At 41.2% G+C, this 22,942-nt stretch overlaps 1 protein-coding gene across 14 annotated transcripts in view; it reads left to right on the forward strand.

Moving 5' to 3' along the window:
* LOC138288601 (protein prune homolog 2-like) overlaps positions 1-22,942 on the forward strand; it is a 400,651-nt gene that overhangs the window by 139,746 nt on the left and 237,963 nt on the right. For 11 of the 14 annotated variants that reach the window (XM_069230100.1, XM_069230110.1, XM_069230112.1 and 8 more), the window contains exons 2-3: positions 4,835-4,935; positions 8,955-9,185. In XM_069230100.1, coding sequence (XP_069086201.1) covers positions 4,835-4,935; positions 8,955-9,185 — 332 coding nt within the window. The remainder of the gene's footprint in view (positions 1-4,834; positions 4,936-8,954; positions 9,186-22,942) is intronic. The other 3 variants (XM_069230106.1, XM_069230109.1, XM_069230119.1) reach the window with 1 other exon arrangement.

The raw sequence follows: 22,942 nt of genomic DNA on the forward strand, positions 1-22,942 counted from the left end.
AACAATAGCAGCAATGTATACATCCAGAGAACTATAGCACTTTTGAAATAGCTTTGAGGCTGCAACACTGAATGTCAACGCCAACCACACTAGTAAACAGCGTGCATGACTATACGGCAATATGGTGAAATCATCCACAGACAACCACTCCCAAGCACTCACTCAGCACCGCTATGGGGTGCCATGGATGTCAACCACACTCGTCTACTTGCACTCGCACGCACTCATTTCCAGCACCCTAATGCGGTGCTCTGACAACCGGCAGATGAGGTGTAAATGCAGTGCAGACTCCTCTTGGACCCAAACCCACCTCCACTCTCCAAACAATTTCCGACCCCCCTCAGAGTTAGAAATACAGCAACCTTTTCCTGGATACTAGGCCACTCACAGCCGGTGGTTACACGTAAACAAGATCCCGTGGCAAAGGTATGGGGGAAGAAGGAGAGATTGGCAGAACAGGCAACAGTCAGCAAATGGTGGTTTTGGTTCCCACTCAGTAAGTTCACTCAAGGGTCTCCAAACTGGCATTCCGGTGTAGGCCACGGTCTGGAAAGCACAGAGGGAGGGTAAAGTTGGGACACACTGTTCCCAGTGGTGCCAAGCCAGACACACCACCTCGCAGATAGTTATTAATCCGGCACCTCCGAGGCCAGGAGGCACCACAGCTAGGGCACAATGACTTGGACCGCCCCAGGCATTTTGGTTACACACAAACAGTTTACCAAGTTCCGTGCCTTCCTGGTATGGTCTGGCGCACGATGACCTGAATGACACTAGACACTTAAAACACCAAGCAGAGTGCTCAATGCAGGATCTCTCTCTCGGATGAGGCCCAATGTCTGGTCAGAGATGACTTGAGTAAGGCCAGACAATCCCACTTGCACACAAAAAGTTACCACTGCTGTTTATCCCTGGAATGAGGCATAGTGCCAGTTGTGCAATGACTTGAGTCACCAGATAACCCCGCTGCATGAAAACTTACCACTGCAGCGTCACCTGCCTGGTGCGCGATGACTTGAGTCTCACCAGGGACGTCTGACCACACAATCAGTTCCCGTTCTGTACCTCCCTGGAATGCGGCACAACGTCAGATACATGATGACTTGAGTGGCACCAGACAAATCCAGTCACACACAGAGAACTCTTTTTTATGTGCTGAGTTCTTTGTCCTGATTCCAAAGTCTCCACAGTTGTAAATATACTATTAACTCCTTGTTTGTGAATACCAAACCAAAATGTAAACTCACACAAAAGTGTAAGTTTACCTTTGTGAATCATGACCCTCTTGAATATCCTCTTGGCTGTTGTGGTCCCAGTGGTCATTTAGCTTTGGTAGCTGCTTACATGCAAAATAGACAACATATATCATTACTTAGGATCTCAGCGGTGGTCATAGCGGTCATAAAAGACCTTAAAGTACACCACGGGATGTTAATCTAGTGTTCACAAGACCCATGGGGCCTCCATTTGAGCTATTACATACTTGTTAAATGAAATGTGTTTCATAGGAAGTAGAATTCTTAGTAGCAATCACTTCCTTTTGTAGGGCTAGTGCAGGGTTCTGCAAAGTCGGTCCTGGAGAGCCAGGTCCATGCCAGATTTTTAGCCTATCCACATTTAGAGAAATGTAGATTTCTGAAACGTCTTTTTTCTAAATGTGGATATTCTAAAAATCTGGCATGGACCCGGCTCTCCAGGACCGACTTGGCAGAACCCTGGGCTAGTGAATTGCAAGTCTTAGCAGTGAAAGAGCATTTTATTCAGATTCATAAAGATCAGGTTGATCTGGGAACAAATCTGCATTTCCTGCAAAAAGTTGTCTCCCCATTTTCCCCAAACTGTTGCAAAATAAGCACTGCACACATTGCATGTAGAGAGCAATGTAATGTATTAAAGTGACCATACCAAAACTATGTGCAAGACAAAGCAGCTCTGTGTTTTGCCTTTGCAAAATACCACTTGGGAAATCCAATCTCCAAATTGGTATTTGTGAGATGGATAGCTAGGTCTATTTAGGTCTGACTATGCCTAGAGCACATTCTACCTGAAAAAAAGGATCCACAAAGGTTTTCGTAGGAAGCATACCACTTGCAGACATATGTTACGTTGGTATGTGCTCCCCACCACACATTTTCAGGAAACATTACTGTGTGAATATTCGTAGTTGAAAAGAGGCACGGGTCAAACAAACTGTCCTTAAAATGTTATTTCACACATCTGCCTCATCCACTCGCAAGCCAACACTTTATATGTAGAGTATTGCTTTTCAATCTATGCAGAGGATGTCATCTACAGTTATATATGGTTCAAACAGTAACATTTTACGTATGTTCTAACTATCTGTTTTTAGCTTGTTGTGCTGTAGATTCACATACACCCTTTCACCTTTTCAGATGTGAGGTAATGCTTCAGGTGCTTCATATTACACACATTATAACTCTGAAACACTGCACATTTAGACATTTACTGCCCTTCGTCACTGACTCCACTTGCTATCACTCACCCTTGGTAGGAGAACACAGTCATAAATGGGGCCTTTGTCCTGGTGCATTGTGGGTGTCAGGTAGAAAATTGCAAGTTATCTCAAAACCATTCGAAGAAAAACAACCTGCAACATCCCCAGCCATCATTACATGGCATGAATATACAGAGTTTGTGAATCTCCAGCACCACTAGCTACAGATAGTTCCAAGACAAGTAATGCTTAAACATATTGAGCATATGCTCCATTGCAAATTTTACATGAATAAATACGTATGCAAATCATTTTAATGGTACAGTACAGTTGCTTTCTAGTAGACAAATATCCTTAGAACAGGTCCACAAATTTATTTGTAGTTTTAATGCAGATCTCAGGATATTATGAATCTTATTTGTACAAAGGAAAGGTACTATTGGCTTTGAATTTCTGTTACCTAGGGGAATAGTTTAAAGACACCCAACCATGACTAGAAAATATAAATTATAAAAAGGATAAAGAATGTCAAAGTAAAGTATTGTCCTACCTGTCCTGAAGTATAGTTCTTCTTAGGTTGGTTAGCACCTGGGATCAGGTAAAATGTTGTCTCTCACAATACAATTTATGCATGTATATATATATATATATGTGTGTGTGTGTGTGTGTGTATTTTGATTTATGTGTTTGAGTACATGAGATTAGAGAGACAGCTAACATTTTCTACCCTGTGTCATGAGGTTATCTTAGCATTTACATGGCCACTTTATTTAGCTCTGGGTCTGAGGTCTGTGACCTCTCACCTAGTTACATTTCACTTTTATTCATTTTATTCTTTTAGCAAAGCTTCATTTTAGTGGAAATGTTTTTATTATTTTATTAGTTGTCCTTTCATGCAGAATATGTTATTAATCTCATTGCACAACATTTTCATCTTGTACTCAACCAAAGGCTCTACTCGATATTTATCGGGTATTGCCGGTCCAAATGGTACATTGTCTACCCTACCCAGAAAAGGATGTGTTGTCACATCAGGACAGTTCTCAGAACAACAGATATGTTATTATAAAGCATCATACTGCCCACACCATCTGATAGGGGACATTCCAGCCAGCTTGCCATCTTATGCTGCACCTCGTCGCAGTTTCTGCTGAAACACTTTGGTGCCTCTTTGTCTACATGGGAGGACTTCCAGCAGACTAGCAGACCTCTTCTTTAGCTCTAAACACAGGTATGGGGATGGGCTTCCTTCTCACGACCAGAAGGGTGGGTTGGGCTACCACTGCTATCTGCTCTTATGTAGAAACTTAGTAGTGTAGGTAGGGATATTAGATACTGTGTTGTGACAACATGGTGGGACTCCTTGTGTTCCACTTTCTTGGTCACCTGCTGTAACAGTTTTGCGTTTCATTACTTTCATAATCATGCAAAAGGCTGCCACAAATCACTTTTACCTCTGGTAGTTGTGAGGTGCTGCTAGCTACCTAAAAAGGGTTAGACCGACAGCTGTCTCACAGTGTGGGATCAAACTCAAGCTCCCCACGCACACTGGTGCTGCCGCCGAAATCCAGCAGTCTCATTACTACAACTGGAGTCCTACGACAGTTGTATATAGGAAAATGCATGATATTGTATCTGGATTTTTATGTCATCCAGGACCTTTTGATTTTAATAAAATGAAACAAGTATACATGATATATTTACCAATAGGGGCTTTCAGTCAGCTTTTTCATTCTGTGGTCTGTTGTTTCATTCACAATGTGTACCGCCCATAACAGCATATGGCCTGATGCAGTAGGTTAGTCCATTTTGCCCAACGGCTTACCTCTCTGAGTAATGGCATTTTTCTCTTCCACTATGTGCACTCACACACAAAAGTAGTCTCCCTGTCCAATTTTACAAAAAGCATTCACAAACAGCCCCAACATTACTAAAGCCAAAGGTAAGCAGCTAACACCAGACTTTTTGCTTTTGACAATATAGACCTCCCCAATGGAATACAATATACTTTTCTTTTCAAATCCTTACACTATCCTTAACGTTGAAAAAAATAATATACCTTCAAATTAGGCGCTTCGAAAAACTAGAAAAGGAATGTTCAAAAATTATGAATTTACAGTGCATAATTTCACGCAGAAACTGCATGTTTACACATTGAAAAGGAATAAGTGTTTTGTGTGATCTTGTGTATTAAATCATTTTACCGAGTAATACAAAAATGCGTGGCAACTCAATTAAAATACTGACTTTTTTATTACACTGTTCTTTGATGATATGTGATTGCCACGCATGAAAATGCCCAGATTACAAGCGCGCGTTTTAAACATGCTCACTTTTTCTTTGTCAGCTCATGTTGCTATCTTTGTTTGTTTTGACCAGTTCATTACCGGAGGATGTGGGCATGGAGAGCCGTGGTGACGCGGGAATGGATATCCCTTTCGACGAAGGCTCGCTAAGCCCAGATTCGGAGCTCAAGCGAGGTAGGAGGCAGCGTTCATCTATTCTAAATTATGCGCTTTCTTTCCCGCACTCTATAATTTATTCGGTGTGAAGTCTGCTTCCCGTGATAGTAAGTCATCGTTTGGGTGTTAGAAAGAAATGGGTGTTAAATGTGCTTTTTATAGGCTTTGCTCTAGTTCACTTGACATCTGATAATAAGGTGGCGCGCTGGGTATCTCCTCGTGGGTCTCATTATGCGAGGTCTGCTCATGCAGATAGCTCTCGGGATGCGGGGTTCTGAGCCAGCAGTTGGCCTTCACAGCCACACATTTATCAATATCCGCAACCTGGCTGGCAAGTACCGTGTGTATGTTTTCAAAATTATTGTTTTGTCACGTCGAATGCACTCTAATGAATTGTAATTACAATATATTTACAATAACATTGCCCGTGCTTTCCCTATCGCCGTTGAAGAGATATTTTCCAACATTGCTCCAATTCTTTTAGTCTTTGATTTGGCTGCCCGGTGGTGGCCTTTGGACGGGGTCTTGAATGTCCTCTGACGAACTCGGACGACAAGGTAGTTTGCCTGTTGGAAAGGGATCAACGGCATAAAAATGGGTGACGGCAATACGCTTAGTTTCGGTCCGCAATCTCTTCAAATTAGTGACAGAAAGTGCATTCGGGTCAGAATAAAGATGGCTCCCAGCTGACCGATGATCCAGGATCCTATCACGTAGCTGTCCAGGGTGAGCGTAACTAGCATTGTTTATTTGCAGCCTTGCATAGAGCAGAATTCCACACGAGGAGGAGATAGCGATGAGTTATGCAAGCATTTTGTTACTACATTCTGTAGCACAACATTGTGCACTCATTGATAGAATACCAGCTGGCATGCATATAGTGGCCGCTTTAAATATCTTACTTTGCATTGCGTTTGGCACCTGGGTACAGCTTATTATAGGTTGAGCCCCCCCACCCCACCTCCAGATCCACATTTCAATGTCAAGGGTAAAATAATTTTCTAATTGTAGGTTTCCCAGAACATCTGCCAGATTTTCAACCTAATAGCAGCTGGATTGTATGAGTTTCCTCTGCCCCTTTTTCTACTCTTGAATAGTACTCTAATGTGACATAGGGCCTGTGGTGTTCTCTCTCTTTTGTAGCATGGTTTTGAAGTTCACCACGTCTAAATATACCATTTGAACACCTGGACAATTTTATCTTCTCAATATTTTCTTTCCAGATAAACTGATGGGTCCACTACTTTGTCTTTTTTGCTTTGTTATTTGAATCCAAAGGAGTTTTACAAATGTTTGTGTAAAGCTGAATCTGTTATTTAAGAATAATTTGGTTCTCAGTATAGAATGATTGCTACAGCAGATTTAGGGATCCTAGAGCTGCCAATATTCAGAATTACTATTCTTCAACTAAATAGTGTGAGATATCTGTCCCGGGGTATCTGGACAGTCAGTAGTTATAGGACAGTATCCAGTGTTGGAAATGTAATTTACCATTGAAGTCCTGGGGACTCAGCTACTGTTGCAACCCGTTTGGAGACCCTGCACTCCCTTTCAACTCTTCACTGTCCATGAGTCCCTTGGTTGAGTGCCCAATGCTTATTTCAGGAGATAGTTTCAGGTTAGGAACTTGCATACAGAATGACATAAGAAAATATCAATAGCCAGTAAAAACCTGTTAAATTAAAAAACAATAGGTCTTTATTTGTGTGTAGGAAAGGTGGGAGTACATTTACATTTAGGCACCCAAAACATGTAGACACCCAAAACAAAGCCAGAAAGCCCTAGGACTCCCTGGGATTGTGTGTCAGAACATCAACAACAAAAACGTCTTACATAAACGTGGGTGCTTAACTATTCTGTACTAAAATATTGCTCCAATTAGATATACATTTTCTATTATTGACTCCAGAGAGACTATAAACAATATTTAGGACACAATATTTTTGTCAGGCGGTATTTAGACCATGATATTTTGATACTGCAACATTTCTGGTGTCAACATAAGACCACAGAAAGGTTTCTAGTTCTTCACTATTACACCACATTTAACTCAAGATCTTCTTTGCAAATAATTATTCTATAGATACTGTTTGCAATCAGGGAAGATTATGGTCAGTTCAAGTATCAGTCCTCTGATTCATTTGATGGACCACTGCAGACTTATCTGTGTCACCCAAGTGACTGGGTTGCTGGAGTGTCCTTAGAAGGACTCTGATGTCTGCCCTTTGAATTAGGGCCTGATTTAGAAGTCGACGAACGGGTTACTGTATCACAACAGTGACGGATATCCGGCCTGCCAAAATATAAATCCCATTATCTTCAATGGGATTTAGATTTCCGCGGATGGGATATCCTTCACCATTGTGATGGAGTAACCCATCCGCTGAGTTCAAATCAGGCACTTAGGGGGTCATTCTGACTTTGGCGGGCGGCGGAGGCCGCCCGCCAAAGTCCCGCTGTCAGAATACCGCTGCGCGGTCAGAAGACCGCTGCAGTAATTCAGAGTTTCCCACTGGGCTGGCGGGCGACCGCCAGAAGGCCGCCCGCCAGCCCAGCGGGAAACCCCCTTCCATGAGGATGCCGGCTCCGAATGGAGCCGGCGGAGTGGAAGGGGTGCGACGGGTGCAGTTGCAGACACTGAAAATCTTGGTGGGGCCCTGTTAGGGGGGCCCCTGCAGTGCCCATGCCAGTGGCATGGGCACTGCAGGGGCCCCCAGGGGCCCCACGACACCCGTTACCGCCAGCCAGGTTCTGGCGGTCATAACCGCCAGAGCCAGGCTGGCGGTAAGGGGGTCGGAATCCCCATGGCGGCGCTGCCTGCAGCGCCGCCATGGAGGATTCCCCAGGGCAGCGGGAAACCGGCGGAACACCGCCGGTTTTCCGTTTCTGACTGCGGCGGTACCGCCACGGTCAGAATGCCCATGGATGCACCGCCAGCCTGTTGGCGGTGCATCCGCGGTCATTGGCCTGGCGGTAGTATACCGCCAGGGTCAGAATGACCCCCTTAGTTTCTCTAGAAGTTTGGGCTGCAGTGAGAATGTCAATTCAAATATCCCCAAATCCAGTGACCTACTACTTAAAAGTGTACTCAATCCAATCCATTTCATACAGAGTAACTGAACAGCATCTTCAGTTCATTGTGGAACCAGTGGGTGATGTGTGTGGTGACAGACACAGATAACCGATGCCAAACAGTCCCAGTTATCCAAGACGTAGTGTTCAGAGACCACTTTTTGCTGGGAGAGGGACTAAAGCATTCAGGGACACCCATAAGTGTGAATTCTGGCACCAATTTAGCACTGCAACAGGATCCACATCTACCAACCTCTAAATCATGCTGAAGAAAGTGTGGGGTTTGAGTTTTGTGGGAGGAGGTATACTACGGCCTCTGAATGACTGCCTCTACAACTATCCTGCAATGTAAATGAGAACTGCATAGTATTGATTAGATACCATATATGTTAGGCTAACAAATAGCAAGAGAATGAGACAGGATAAAAATGCAATACATTATTACTTGTGCCTAACCATTGTCAAAATAGTGACAAATGCAGCATATCCAAGACTGCTAACAAAAGCATATCAAAGAGCAATGTTAATTGAGATTTGTATTCATCTACAAAATACATCAGTTCTGTTTGATTTGCCATTCTCAAAGCTCAGGGGTAAGGGTGATTTTGTTTTTCTTTTGCGGATCTGTTAAGCATGATCAGATCATCATTGGAACCAACTCAGTTCTTCTCTTTTATTTGTACAGAAGCCACTATTACTCCCCATTCCCAAATAATTCTGATCAAGGGTGAAACACTTTAAATATGTTAACAATGGTCTCTAAAGTTTAATGATAATTAATGTGAAAATTATATCATATTAGCGCTTTGCACAAAAGGCTTCTGAATTAAATATTACCAATACAATAAACACATAACTAAAGTAAGATATAGCCATTATTGCATATGATCTAGAGGGTGGTAGAGTTACTATAGTTTAATAGTCGCCTGTGTTAATAATTATTGTTTCCTAATACTCAATTGCAGAACCTCCAAACTCTTTGGATCTTAATGGGGCCAATCCTAGAAGGATAAAGCTTACAGCCCCCAACATCAACTTGTCCCTGGATAACAGCGAAGGGTCGATCCTCTCCGATGATAACTTGGACACACCAGACACACCGGATGAGCTGGATATCAATGTGGATGACTTGGACACCCCAGATGAAGCTGACTCATTTGAGTACACTGGACATGGTAATGAGTTAGACTGGGAAGGTAAAACTAAGCTTAATACTAAAACTACATGTTTTGCTTGATTGAATTATTGCATGGCTTCTGTACATTTTAGGCCTAATTGTCAAGGCATCTCAACCAGTTCAAACAAAAGATTCCCACAAGGTATGTTGCAAATCAGAACATATTTATTCAAAACAACTATCTTAGGTTAACATTAGTACCTAAAAATATGAGAGAAAAGGGTGGAACATTGAGTCAGCACAAAATATAAATCAAAATAGTGTGCATTGCTTAATGGATAATGTAGAGTCTATCCACATGTTTCACAAATATTGAATGCAAGTACAAAATTTACTAATATAAAAATACACAATTGCCATAAAGAGACATCTCATTACCTCTCCAACATTACGTCAACTGACCTTGGCCATACCGTCTTACAATATGCATGATTACCTGGCCAAAGTGTAACTGGATAACATAATTACATATTTAATGTTCTTCTATTTGTTTCATTTAAATCAAATAATATTTAATAGAAATAAAAACAATATAGTAGAACATGTTTAAACATGATGTAGTTACATAATCACAATTAGTTGCCGTTTTTACTATGGTTAGAACTTTTAGGGAAATGTCATGATATCATTCTTTCTAAATAAATTAGCACACTGTACACTATTTGAAACTCATAAAATAAATATTAATACATATTTACTAATGCTTAAGGTAAGAGTTATGGGTAGGGTTTAGGTTACAGTTATTATTAATATTATAAGATTTGGGGAAAGGTATGGTGTTGTTTTCAAACATCAATTTAATGTAATATATTTTATCTTAAACACACCAAATAATAATTAATGGCTGTGTTAGGATAAGGGAAAAAATTAGGTTTTGTCTAGTGCTACAACACTTTGACAATAACTTTGATTCATTTTTGTAAATTTTATTTGAAAATGTTTGTTTACCATGACTGTCCTCCATGTATTTGTTGGAGATCAGTGCTCTATTTTGTGCTCTGGGTGCTTGTCTGTGCTCCTGTTGGCTGCTTGTGTTTTAGGTATCTGCCAGTGTTCCAAATGTCCATCTTTTTATGCGCTTATGGCTATTTTCTAGACCTCTGGGCCCCATGTGTTTTTCTGGGCTCCAGGCATATTTTGCATATCATGACTTTGTGTGACCGTCAGGTATCTGCTTTTCCTCAGTATGTCTGCCTTTGCTCCATGCATAGGGCTTGGCCCACATGACAGGAAGTGCTCCTGCTATCCATTTCTTGTACAGGTATCTCTCCGAGCTCCGTGTGTATCTCAGTGTTGCATGAGTCTGTCTATATTTTTGGTTTCTGGCTGTGCTCCGTGGGTTTATGCATGCTCCAGTCTAATGTTTTTGCTCCCGATATCTGTCAGTTTTTTCGGCTTACATTAGTACTAAAGTGGGGGTGTCCTGGGTGCTCCAATGGGTGTGCTGGGTATGCAAATGTTCAGATAGCTATAATATGTACATCAGTGGTATGCAAGCTGAGCTGTTATAATTAGGTTTGGCACTAATAAGGGGTCCCTTAATTAATGCAATTTAGCCTAATTTAAGTATGTTTTATGTATATAAATAATTATACGTTTTTAATGTATATGGAATACTGTATGGGGTTGAAATAGGCACAATAAAAGTATCTGATCTTGCATTCCAATTCAATCTAAGTTAATTAAGTTTAACATAACACTGAATTGAAATAAATAAAATGTAGTTAAAGACAACTATTTAGCCAGTTATCCTAGCTTAGTTGTAGTGCTATGATTAGCTAGAGGGTAAGGGTAAAAATGTAGTGGTGGGGGAGGTAGTGGCATGAATGCTTCTTAACAAAATGTGTAACTCAGTGTACTACAAACCCCTGTATATACATGTGCTGCATTTGGAGCGTATTTTGTTCCAAGGCACAAGAAATTCTCAATTACTTACTCCTAACTCTTGTAAATGGGGCTTTTTAACATTCTGTTAGTTCTGTTAGTTTTGCTTAAAATTAGGGCAGCATTGTTTTGCCATCGGCAATAAAATATAACTCTAGCATGAACAGAGGCATGACATAATAGAAATAAAATAACCCTTAAGAAGTGTTAAAAGTGAGAAGAAGCAACTTTATTAACACTCATCAACAGGTCACATTTTTCTAGACCATCCATGAGTATCGTGCTTCCTCTTTTGCGTACACCAAATATTTGCTTCAAGAGGTTTCCTGCTGCACATGGCTTTGGTAGGGGGTGGGGAGCACAGTAAACATTTAAGTAAAGAGCATCAATTTTAAATAAATATAGTTTTGTACACAGTGAAGCTTCAACAACTCAGTTGTTATCCACAGTAAGGGTCAGAGTGGCAGTGCACACAGGCAGAATGAAGCTGAAGGTGTACATTATCTCCTGCAGAACCATACCTGTCTAGCAACACTTGTACCCTATCAGCGATATTGTTTTTCCTAGTGCAACAACAGGTTTCTTTTTGCGGTAGGGTGGTTACTAAAGTAGCTGATGTCCATGACTGATGCCTTTATTAATGAGGTGAGCGGCAGTTGCTGAGGTTCAGTTGTGAATAGGTGCTGGAAATCAGTGCATCTATGCAGAGTTGAAAATGTGCAAATTAGGCTTTGCAGAGCCCATGTGCTTTCAGCAGGTTCTGAAACAATGGAAGCCTTTTTGCTCTTGCCATGACTGACGTTACTTCAATTTATGTTGACATTTTCTTTGACATTGATGGTATGCTGCTCTGATCTCATATTAGCTCATCTTTCTAAAGATTTCTTCAGTATTTTCATCGGATCCACATGCAGCAATAAGGTGTGCGTGTAGGCATTAATATGTTTTCAAAGCCCTTACCCCTAGATCATGGGGGTAACTACTATTCATTCATGAAAGACTGCACTTATTGTGTTATGAAAACTAGAACTAGTATATTTTTAGAAAGCAATTATCACAAGTAGGTTAATACAAGGAATACATTAATTGTTTCTCTAAACAGACCACATACTGACTAATTTACTTAATCATGAATACACCTTCCCATTCAGTCACCCACTCACACACACACAATCACCTTCTCTCACATTTAAACACCCATCCATCCACTCGCCTATGCACTGTCACTCTATAACTCACTCACTCGCTCATTTACTCACTCACTCTCACCCACCCAATAATACTTACTAATCACCTATTAACCCACTTAATTTGCCTCCTAGTCAACCTCTCACCCACTCGTCCACTGACAATACCCAAATCCACATCCTCTCATCCACATAATTACATATTATGATGAAGGGCTTCAATTATAAGTTTGTAAAGGTTAATTTACAATTTACTCAGTTAGTTCAAATCCAGTCCTCTTAATCAAGGATGTACCTTGTTGAAGGCTACATCAGGTCCAGTTTTATTTCCTCTCCAGTGTAAATCTTTTCCCTCCCCACTCAATCCTGAAATTGTATCAGCTCCTGCTGGGGTATAAATCCTTCCACCTGAACGAAAAGGGGGCTTAATGTAAGATGTTGCTGACAGCCAGTCTTCTCTTCATTTCCACTGCCCTTGTTTTTTCCTGGAAGAAAGAGGGACTTGAGGTAAAGTATTGGCTCTTAGCCAATCTCTAAAACGTTAGCCCCAGCACTTCTCCTCTCTAGTCCTGTCCAGTCTAAAGATGCAAAAAATGCTTCTGCTTTAAAAGACAGGTGTCCTGTTTATACTTCTCTCAAATTTTTGACATCCTAGTTGGGTGATAATTACTTTCAAAGTTGCTATGCACTATTGCTCTTCAACTACAGCTCTGCTACAACCCTGCCTCTGATTCTCAGCCATTCGTCAAGTAGTGTCATCAACAAAAGGTCTCTGGAAGCATGTGGTGTACAATTAATAGAATTATGTTAAAACAAATAAGAAAATGCAACATCAAGTCCTTTAGAAATAACTGGTTGGTATGTGGTGCACACAAAAGGGATGGTGCAACGAGTTACCACAGCTGCTGCACCCATTATATGTGTGTATTTATTTTCTGATATATTCCAGCACAAATTTGATAAATAATTACTTTCAAGTGCTGTACACACTGTAGTTTCAGGTCCTTAAGTTTAAACATTTAAACAATAATATATTAAAGAATCAAGCATCAAATGAATAAACATTTTTAGTTCTCTCCTCCGCTCTCAACTTGTTATAAAGCTGTCACTAAGCTGTTGCCAAAGAGTTCTAGGTAGATTCCAGCTAATTACTTCACATTGCACATGCCTGTCACTAAATTACATTCTCATGTCCGGCAGCACCCGTTAGAGTGCACTTGCTTGCCAAACTTGTACAAAGCATGGTCCTTTCAAACATTATGCAATTAGTGACTGATGATTTAAACGGTTTAACAAAAAACAAGTCTTATAACACCGGCGCACAGGAAGGAGAATGGAAATTATACTAAGGTTGCTGCAGTGGTGGATAGTGAGGCATAGGGAGCCAGTACCTCTAACTTGCAGGCGGGATCAACGCACATTATTACAGGAGAGTTTAAAATGCTTCACCTAAAAACTGTATTGCTTCTATGAACATAAAGTTGAAGCATGCTAAATACTAAAGGTGGGCAAAATATTCAGTTCCTTCGGCTCAATTGGCAGTATTTTGCTAACTCCTCATTATACTTGTAACATGGAGTTCTGGCAATAATCCGCTAATCGGCACATGGCAGAATTTGCTGTCATACGTGGCTCCAAAACAATAAGCTGTCAAGTGAGAGCGAGATTTAGCATCCCCTATCACGATTTTCAGTCGCTAGGAGGAGATCAGGGTAGATCAGGGTAGATTATTCCAATGTGGACAGTCACTACCATTTACAGGAAGTAGGCTGGTGCACAGGTAGAAAATCGACTCGAGCAGTCACAAAATCGACTCAAGTTAATTTATCAGCACAGAACATGCTCCCAGTGCTAACTCACAGCATGTGCAGCACAACATGCCGATTCCTGCCCGTTGGCGGAACTCCACTGAATCTTGTGGAGTTTTTAGTTGGAGTCAAGTTCCATGAATTCCAACCACCTCTACTCAATACAAAAAAGTAATTGTCCTCAACACAAAGAAAGTAACTGATCAATCAACTTTAAACATAACTAGTAGTCTAACAGACAATTCGGGACTTCTTCCAGGAGATAAGAATGGAGAAACACTAGCAATTATCATTAGTCCCAATACGAATATGTTATGTCTAAGATAAACCTTTGAACAAACAAGCATCAATTACAAATATTAAAAGAAAGACACAATTAATATAAAATGGATTAAATTAATCAAGGAAAATAGGGAGGTTAACCCTGGCACTACTATTAAAGGTGCTCCACACATACCAAAATAATATTGTGGAAACAGCAGCAAGTAGCAAATCCATAAGTGACAAGAGGATTATCATAAAACATAATGGGCCAGATGTACAAAAGCCGTTTTGCATTTCTTGACGGTCCGAATCGGTATTTTGGCCCATTAAGATATGCAAAACGGCCTTTTCTTATGGCCTTTAAGAAATCGCAAATTGTGATTTCAACCCTGTAGGAATCACAATTTGCAATTTCCAGAATAGGAAATCGCAAATAGGGATTTCCTATTTGCGGTTCCTAGTCTGTTGCACAAAGCATTTCCTGAATGCAACCATGGCATTTAGGGGATGCAAATGTCACCTTCTTCAAATCGGTTTTAACGAGGTGCAATTTAAAAAAAAGCCTTTTTTAAATTGTAATAGAGCACACATATGCCCCTTAGGCATATGTGTGCTCTGCAGGTCCACTCCTATTTTGCATTTTGCATTTTCTAAATAAACATTTCTAAGAAATCGCTATTAGGAAATGCAAAACTGACCCATTGACTAGAATGCAATGGGATTTCTTAATACCGATTTCCTAATAGCGATTCCTACTTTGTATACCATCAAACTATAGTAAACTCTTATGCCGAGTACAGAAACTATAGAACATAAACAACGAACAGCCACATATAATTCAAGTGCTATATACCTCAGATCATAAAATGTTGCAGGGATATAAAAAATTATAGATGATGTTAACATTCTGAACTATGTTACATCACATCATGTATTCTGCTGTCAGCTAACCTGGCGTTTGGAACCACATAATTTCTGGGTTTCCTTTTATGTCACACACTAACCGAACAAAGTGAAAAAGGAAAGACCATCTAGAGGCTTAGTTTTATATATATATATATATATATATATAATCCAAATTGGATTTTCTCTTTAAAGAAGTTTTAACAGGTACACAATATGCCCAGTCAGTCTGCATAAGTGCAGAAAACTCAGAAATCACCACTTGAAGTATTATAATTATAAATGTTTAGGTTCACCTTTCTAGTAAAAAGGAAAAGGGCATCATAAACATTATTATAGGGTTCTTGGATGATATAAAATTCAAATAAAAGTAACAGGTCATTTTATTGTTAATCTTTTACATACAAATTATTTGGAACACATCTTTGATAAACAAGAGTGTATATGGTGCGTTCCAGAAATAGATTTGTATCCACGTAGATCGGGTAGATTTGAATATTATTTCCCATCTTACAGAGCGTTTGACTGCAAAGTCTCAATGGTTGTTTTCAAATAGACAGGCAATCTAGGCTTACAAGATTTAGCAAGAACAGAGTTGCAACTCTAGACTATAACTTTGCTAGTCTTACTTTTCAAATACATTAAGAACTTTGAAAATCTTGAGTGATTTGAAAGTGATCGCTTTCCACAAGAATTAAATTTGACCTTAAGCATGGGGAAAGTAAACGCAGTTTTAGAACTAGGCCATCTGCATGGTACACATGGTCTGAGAAGATTAAAATGCAACATAAGTGTAACAAACAAAATAATTGAATTGAAGGAGCAGCTGCCCATGGTGTCCTGGCAAAAATGCATTTAGTCATCCTCTGATGAAACCCCTTCTGACGTACTATGTTCAGCCAGAAAACTAGAAAACGGTTTGTGCACAAAAGCCCAGAGGCAGAAAAGTGTTAGTTAAATGTTCACATTAGATGCAGCCCATCATACAATTTGTGCATTTAAAATAATATGCAAGGATTCTAAAAAATGAATATGGGTGGCAAGCATAAAAAAAGAAGGAGGAATATTTATCCCCATGTATGATATGTAAATCCAACCAATCCAAAAGACTCTGGTCTTAAATACATGCACTAGATAAATCATCTATTGGACCATTTCTGCATATGAATGGGAAGAATATGTATATTTTGTACTAACAAAGAAAACAAATCCCAATGAAATAACAGAATGCAGATCTACATAAACTGCTAACTCTTCTCATCAAAGAATTCTGACACAGAATAGTATATTTTGAATTTAGTAGAAGATAGGATTTGCAAACACATCTGATGGTGCTACTAGGTCAAATACCCTTCCTGTTCTATCATATAAGACAGTCAAAGTGTACTGATCAGCTTGGTTACATTCTTTATACCACTGGCCTGCTACCAAACTCCTGGAATAGATTAATCCTCTCTGTCCATTCCACAAGGGGTGAAAGGCAGAGCTATTTAATTACTGAATTATATCACTTTTTGTTGCTGTAGCCAAATTCAGTGACTAATTAATCATAAAATGATGTATGTTGGGGCTGATAGCAATAACACAATTCCATGGTTTCAGGCCAGTTTAGGAAAACATTGCAGCACAAACAACAGTATAATGGCACTGTCAGTGCTAATTAACCAGTATGCTAAATTAGGTGCAAAAAATGTTATGCCTGTTTTATTGATTTTAGGACTGGCTTCAAAAGCATTGATACAAACAAGACACAGAATAAACTGAGCTCATTAATAGATCCTGTTCTTTTAAAGGCTACCAGGCAATTCATTCCGATACTTGGGTTCAGGTTAAACTGGGCTGTAACAAATCCTTGACAAGGACCATTTATTAACACAGATGCCATAAATAACGATGTGTTCTTGACCCTGTTTTAATTAACCTTTTTTAATTTATTAACTTATTTATAAAAAAAAATCAATATATTTTGTAATACACAAGAACACAAAAAACATTGCATGGGCAGCATAAAGGACAAGATATGTGGCCATCCATAGTAGTAGAGTAGTTAAACACTGTAAAATTATTGCAATTTCTATGAAACTAAACATGCAGAAATCTACTAGTGTAGTCGCAACTACTTGGATATTCAAAATCGTACTCAAATGGTGTACATTCAATGCTGCATTATAATGTATAAGAGGCAACACAAATACAAGTGTCTCAACCGTAGCAAAACATAATTACCTTTCGTCAAACTGTACCATTCCATGTAATACCTGTGAGAGGATGGTGTCTCCCACCCCTCCCACCCAGTAGTGCCACACAAGGATCACAGAGCAGCTCATATCTCAACATCCATGATAAGGCTGTGTTGACCTCCTGCCAATATCATTGTGTACCATACACATCCATGATAGGTGTAAAAAATGTGCATCCTCCTGCCCACATCTATCACATCTTGAGCTCAGCCTAAGATCAAAATTATGTAAAGATTTTAGTGTATAGTATGCCTTGTGCAGAGATTGGTAATGTATAATATGCGATCTACTGCTGGGCAAGACCATGCCTGTTTGCTTACAACAAAAGTTGCACATCTTATCAGGTATAGTAAGACCCAATTCTTTCTCCAACCTGATTTTGCCATTTGTGTGGACCCTGAGCTCTCTCTCCTTCAATGCAGCTCAATGGAGATTATTTGCTTTGTACTAGTTGCTGTCACCATCTGAAATGCAGCTGTAGCTGTACTCATTGCCTTCCTTAGCCTATGGTATCGGAAGACACCCCAGGGATTGCACAGCTTAATCCTAGTGAATGTTGTCATTGAAATAAACCGCTTATTTTCATAGAGACTTCCCCATTTACTAAATGTCTGCCTGAACATTTGGGAGATTGCCTTAGGCTCATGCGTTACTGGCAGTAGCAGATCTTGATATAGAGACATAGAGGGTGAATAGAAAATCTTTTTGCTCACTGGTTTGCCCAACTCATTTCAGGCCCTAAGAGTACATGCAAGCGTCACCTTCCCAGGTGAAAACTGCAGGGTTGGGGTTTAAATAGGAGGTTTTAGTGTGGCGGGGTGAAACACGTCCACCTCTACCTCCCTCTGTGGTAAGTATGGGATTGGGTAAAACCAGTAATGCACAAAATGTGGATGGGCGCAGATATAATGTTGCTCTTTGTCTGGCACCTCTGATCCCCCTAATTGGGAGGGCTGTTTTGCTGTCCATATCAGTTTCACAAACTTTGCATGAACCTAAGGAAAGAGGCTTCAGTTGCTGCCAATGGGATGTTAATAAACAGGCAAAGTTGTTTCAGGAGCAGTACCATCTTTATGAACCCTTTCCTACCAGCCAGTCACTGGGGGAGACTAACTGGAAATCTGCTCAGTCATCTTATGCAGTGCCTGGGCATAATTTTCTTTCAGAACCATGTCTATATTCCTATTTACCCAAAAGCCGACCTACTTGATGGAGTCACTGCACCACAGAATTCTGATGTGTGTTTGATAGTGCTCTCAGAGGGAAAATTAATAGTCCACGGCTGCCACAAGGGCATCTCCAGTCTCCTCCTCCTGCAGAAAAGGGATATGGCTTCTGAGGGCCAGGTTGTGCAACATGCAGCATGCCACTACTACCTGGCAGACCTTCTTGGTTGAGTATCACAGGGATCCACCAGTTAGATAGAGGCACCGGAATCTGGCCTTCAGGAGGCCAAAGGTTCTTTCAATTATCCTTCTGTTCGCCCATGTGCCTCATTATAACGTTCTTTTGCCCTTGTCCTGGCATTCCTCACAGGGGTCAGCAGCCATGATAGGTTTGGGTAACCAGAGTCACCTGAAAATATTGAGGGACAGCATTTAGCCACACACTATCCTATATGGCCAACATCATAGGCATATACCAACATATACTGGGTGGGAACCAGGGCTCACCTATTTGTGACACCCTGTGCCTCTGTAGTTCGGCTATCACATTTGGGATGCTGCTATTCCTCAGGACAACGGCATCATGCACTGACCCAGGATACTTAGCATTGACGTGGGAGATTAACTGGTCTGTCAAGCACATCATCTGCACATTCGAGAATGGAAACTCTTACGATTCCTGAACACCTGTTTATTCTGGCGGGGGGGCAAATGCAATATGTGTTCCGTCAATCACCCCAATTATATTGGGGATATGTCCCATTGCATAAAACTCAGCCTTCACATTGGCTAAATCCTCAACCTCGGGGAATGCTATGTAGCTGCACATGTGTTTTATCAGGGCAGACAACACTCTTGATAGCACTATTGAGGACATTCCCGCTGCCAGGCCCACTGTCACTTGGAAAGAACCAGTTGCCAGGAAATGGAGAACTGATAGCACTTGCACAAGAGGGGGGATCCCAGTCGGATGGCAGACAGCAGATATCAGGTCAGGCTCCAATTGGGCACACAGCTCTGTGATAGTGGCCCTGTCCAGTCTATAGGTGAGTATTATGTGCCTGTCCTCAGTGTAGCCAAGTCCACCACGGGTCTGTACACAGGGGTATGTCTCCATCTCCTATGGATCCAAAGCTGTAAAAATCTAAGGGACAAAAGAGTGAGGAGGCTTTCACAAACTGAACAATGGAGCCTCAACAGTAGTCTGCAAATCTGTAAACATGTAATGGGTCAGTGTGATTTGTCCAGTATGTGCCTATTTCTCCTGTGAGACAGCATTATTCCAAAGGCCTGCCCCCTCCCCCCCCGAAATGGCATCCGCCTGTCATGTGTGGAGGGACAGGTGGAAGTGAGGTTATGCCGCTGACGTTGCAAATAAACACCTCCAACAACCACTCCCTCATCCTCCACTCCCATTTCTTCTCTCTCTTCCCTCCCCAATATTCCTAAAAAGCTTTTCCTTTCCACCATTGACCTATTCCCTCCCCGTCCCCCCCTGTCCTGCTCGTATGGCCAGGGTATTAGGAACCCAGCCAAGCACCTAAGCCAAACAGTCTACTGGCCCAGTTTCATCAGCACCTACTCGTGGTGAAAAGGGTTCCAGGCCACAAATACTGAAGGGGAAGGAGCCTGCACCAGCCAGCAGAAAGGGGAAGGGGCCTGCACTAGCCAGCAGAAAGGGGAAGGAGCATGCACCAGCCATCAAAATGGGGAAGGAGCCTGCACCAGCCATCAAAAAGGGGAAGGAGCCTGCACCAGCCATCAAAAATGGGAAGGCGCCTGCACCAGCCTGCAGAAAAGGGAAGGAGCCTGCACCATCTAGCAGAAAGGGGAAGGAGCCTGCACCAGCCACAAGGAAGGGTAAGGAGCCTGCACCAGCCACAAAGAAGGGAAAGGAGCCTGCACCAACAGTTGTCTCAGAGCCCCCACCGCCAGCTGTGGTTGTGCAGCCATCAGTGAGTGCAGTGGCTGAGCAGGAGCCTCCCACAACCATCACCACCACAGTGCTGCCTTCATCGCCAGCGGACGCCATATGATCCAGCCTACATGGGCTGCTGTGCAGCCTGCCCCCACCAGAACCAGTGACGTATTCACCCAGCTGAGAGACTGTGGCCTTGCACTTGCCAGGACCAAGCACAGGGTATGTTGCCCCCTCCAGAACCAATGTGGCAGGCCTGGGTGTCCGACGTAAAAAAAACAGAGTAGATGTTAAAAATTCTAATACTTTAGCTCTGGAATTGATCTAGCTAGACAAAAATATTAAATAACTTTTTAATAGTTAATAAAAATCAAATTCAATTGTGAATGAACAGGCAGATATTACTCCTCAGAACCTGACAGAGCATGCATAGTGGAGCTGTGAGCATCATTTTCAATATTACACTGTCAAATTCTGCTTGAATGTCAATCTTGTTTGACAAGTCTGCTGTGTTTACATATTGCACTTTGGGGCACACTTGAAAGGAACAGAAACAGAATGCCAAAACAAATCTAATGTATCCTTTGTCTGTTTGCTGGAAAATCCTACATTTCTTCTGTCATACTTATATATCTGCACTATACATATAACATTGGTGGTGCGCTTGAAGGGGAAGGGAAACAGGATGCCATAGCAATTCTCATGTGTCCACCATATGTTTGCTGGAAAACCTCACTTTTGTTCTACCAGATTTCTGTATCTGTGTTTATTGTTGGTACAATTGCTGCCACAAACTAGATTTTAGTATTTGATGTGAGAGGACACGCGGATTACCACAGTTAACTCTTCAAGCACACCCAAAGCCCGAGAACTCAAACTTAGTATGGCCGAAGACTTCACCATCTTGAAAATCCCCAAAGTGTCCCCAGGAACTTTTACATCTATTGTTCAGGGTGTGTTGAGGAGTGATTCGAACTCACCACCTGGTGCCAGGTACAAATGTAAAAAGAGCAGATGATGGGTGGAATGTTGAACAATGCAAACATTCAGTCACAGAGATCTGGGTTTAATCCATTGTTTTTATGCCCCCCACGGACCCCAGTTTGGACTCAGCCAAATGCAAATCAGTCTTGACCCTGTTCCCCATTGAAACAGTCCAGCCCAAACTGCCAAGTCGGGTCCTCCTTGGATTGGAAACAAGCATCCTGGTTCCGGTTTTGGGGTATCACTCCTTATCAATCAGTCTATCTTGAATCCAGTGACACAGTGAACACGGAATCCACATCTGAGCATACACATACAAATGTGGCAATTCCCGGCGCCCACTTTAGAACATTCCTGGACCTGAGGAAGATCAGAAGAGGACTGAACCTGCTATCTGCGACCTAAAGGACTGGACATGCTCTCTTACATGCACCCAGGACAAAGAAGCAGGCTCCAAGGGTCATGAGGTTGACCTGTTCTCAAAACTGCAGGGAAACAACAAGCTACAATAGGCCTTTTCCTGTAACCTCCTTGTTGATCAGTTGCAGTTGGATCTGTACTGGAACCTGCTGTTTGGACTCTGATTGATGCCTGTGAGTCTCTAAGTGCATCACATGAGCTCCTGGGGGCTTTAGAAGTGTGCTTATATGATAGTTTGGGACTTTAAGGATTAAAGTCAAAAGTTAAAATCTTTGATGTGGAGGATCCTTGTTGTGCATCTGACTCATGCTCCATTATGGTCAGCCTCAAATTGTGCATAGGTCCGAGTGTAATGCAACCATTGACTATCATTGGCACTTTATACTTCATGGTTCTATTCCTACTTAAAACTTTTAAAATTCATATCTCTGGTTCCCTCTATTGGATTTTTATTATTTTGGATTTATTTTGATTATTTAATTGTATTATATTGCTCTAGTTTGCTTTGTGATTTGTATTGTGTTGAATTTCAACTTTATTACTGTTTGAGTACTGCATAAATACTTTACACATTGCCTTAAATTAAGCCAGTGTGTTCTGTGCCATGCCATTTAAGGGGTTGAGCTCAGAATCAATCTCTCTATGGTGGTAATTAAAGGTATTAAGAAATGCAATGCACTTTTAAAGTTGTAGTATGTACGTTTTTGGAGCTATTGTGTTCGGTGTTAATTGTCTGTTTTTCACCTCAGCTTCCCTTTTATAGTTAGCTGCACGAATTTTAAAATCCCTCCTGATTTACGTGCACTTTGTGCAAATGACTTTCAAGTCTGCGTAAGAGCACAATTGTGATTATTGGTAGCACGCTCACAAATTTTTTGTTAGATCCGATTATGATGTTTTTTGTAAATTGATTTCAAGGTCGCTTTAAATAAATAATTCATAATCTAAAGCCTTGCTTGTTATGTGTCCACTGCGTTAAAATCATATGGGCCAAACAGCACG

The sequence above is a fragment of the Pleurodeles waltl genome, chromosome 1_1 (assembly GCF_031143425.1).
Source record: "Pleurodeles waltl isolate 20211129_DDA chromosome 1_1, aPleWal1.hap1.20221129, whole genome shotgun sequence".
In the NCBI taxonomy this organism is placed as follows: domain Eukaryota; kingdom Metazoa; phylum Chordata; class Amphibia; order Caudata; family Salamandridae; genus Pleurodeles; species Pleurodeles waltl.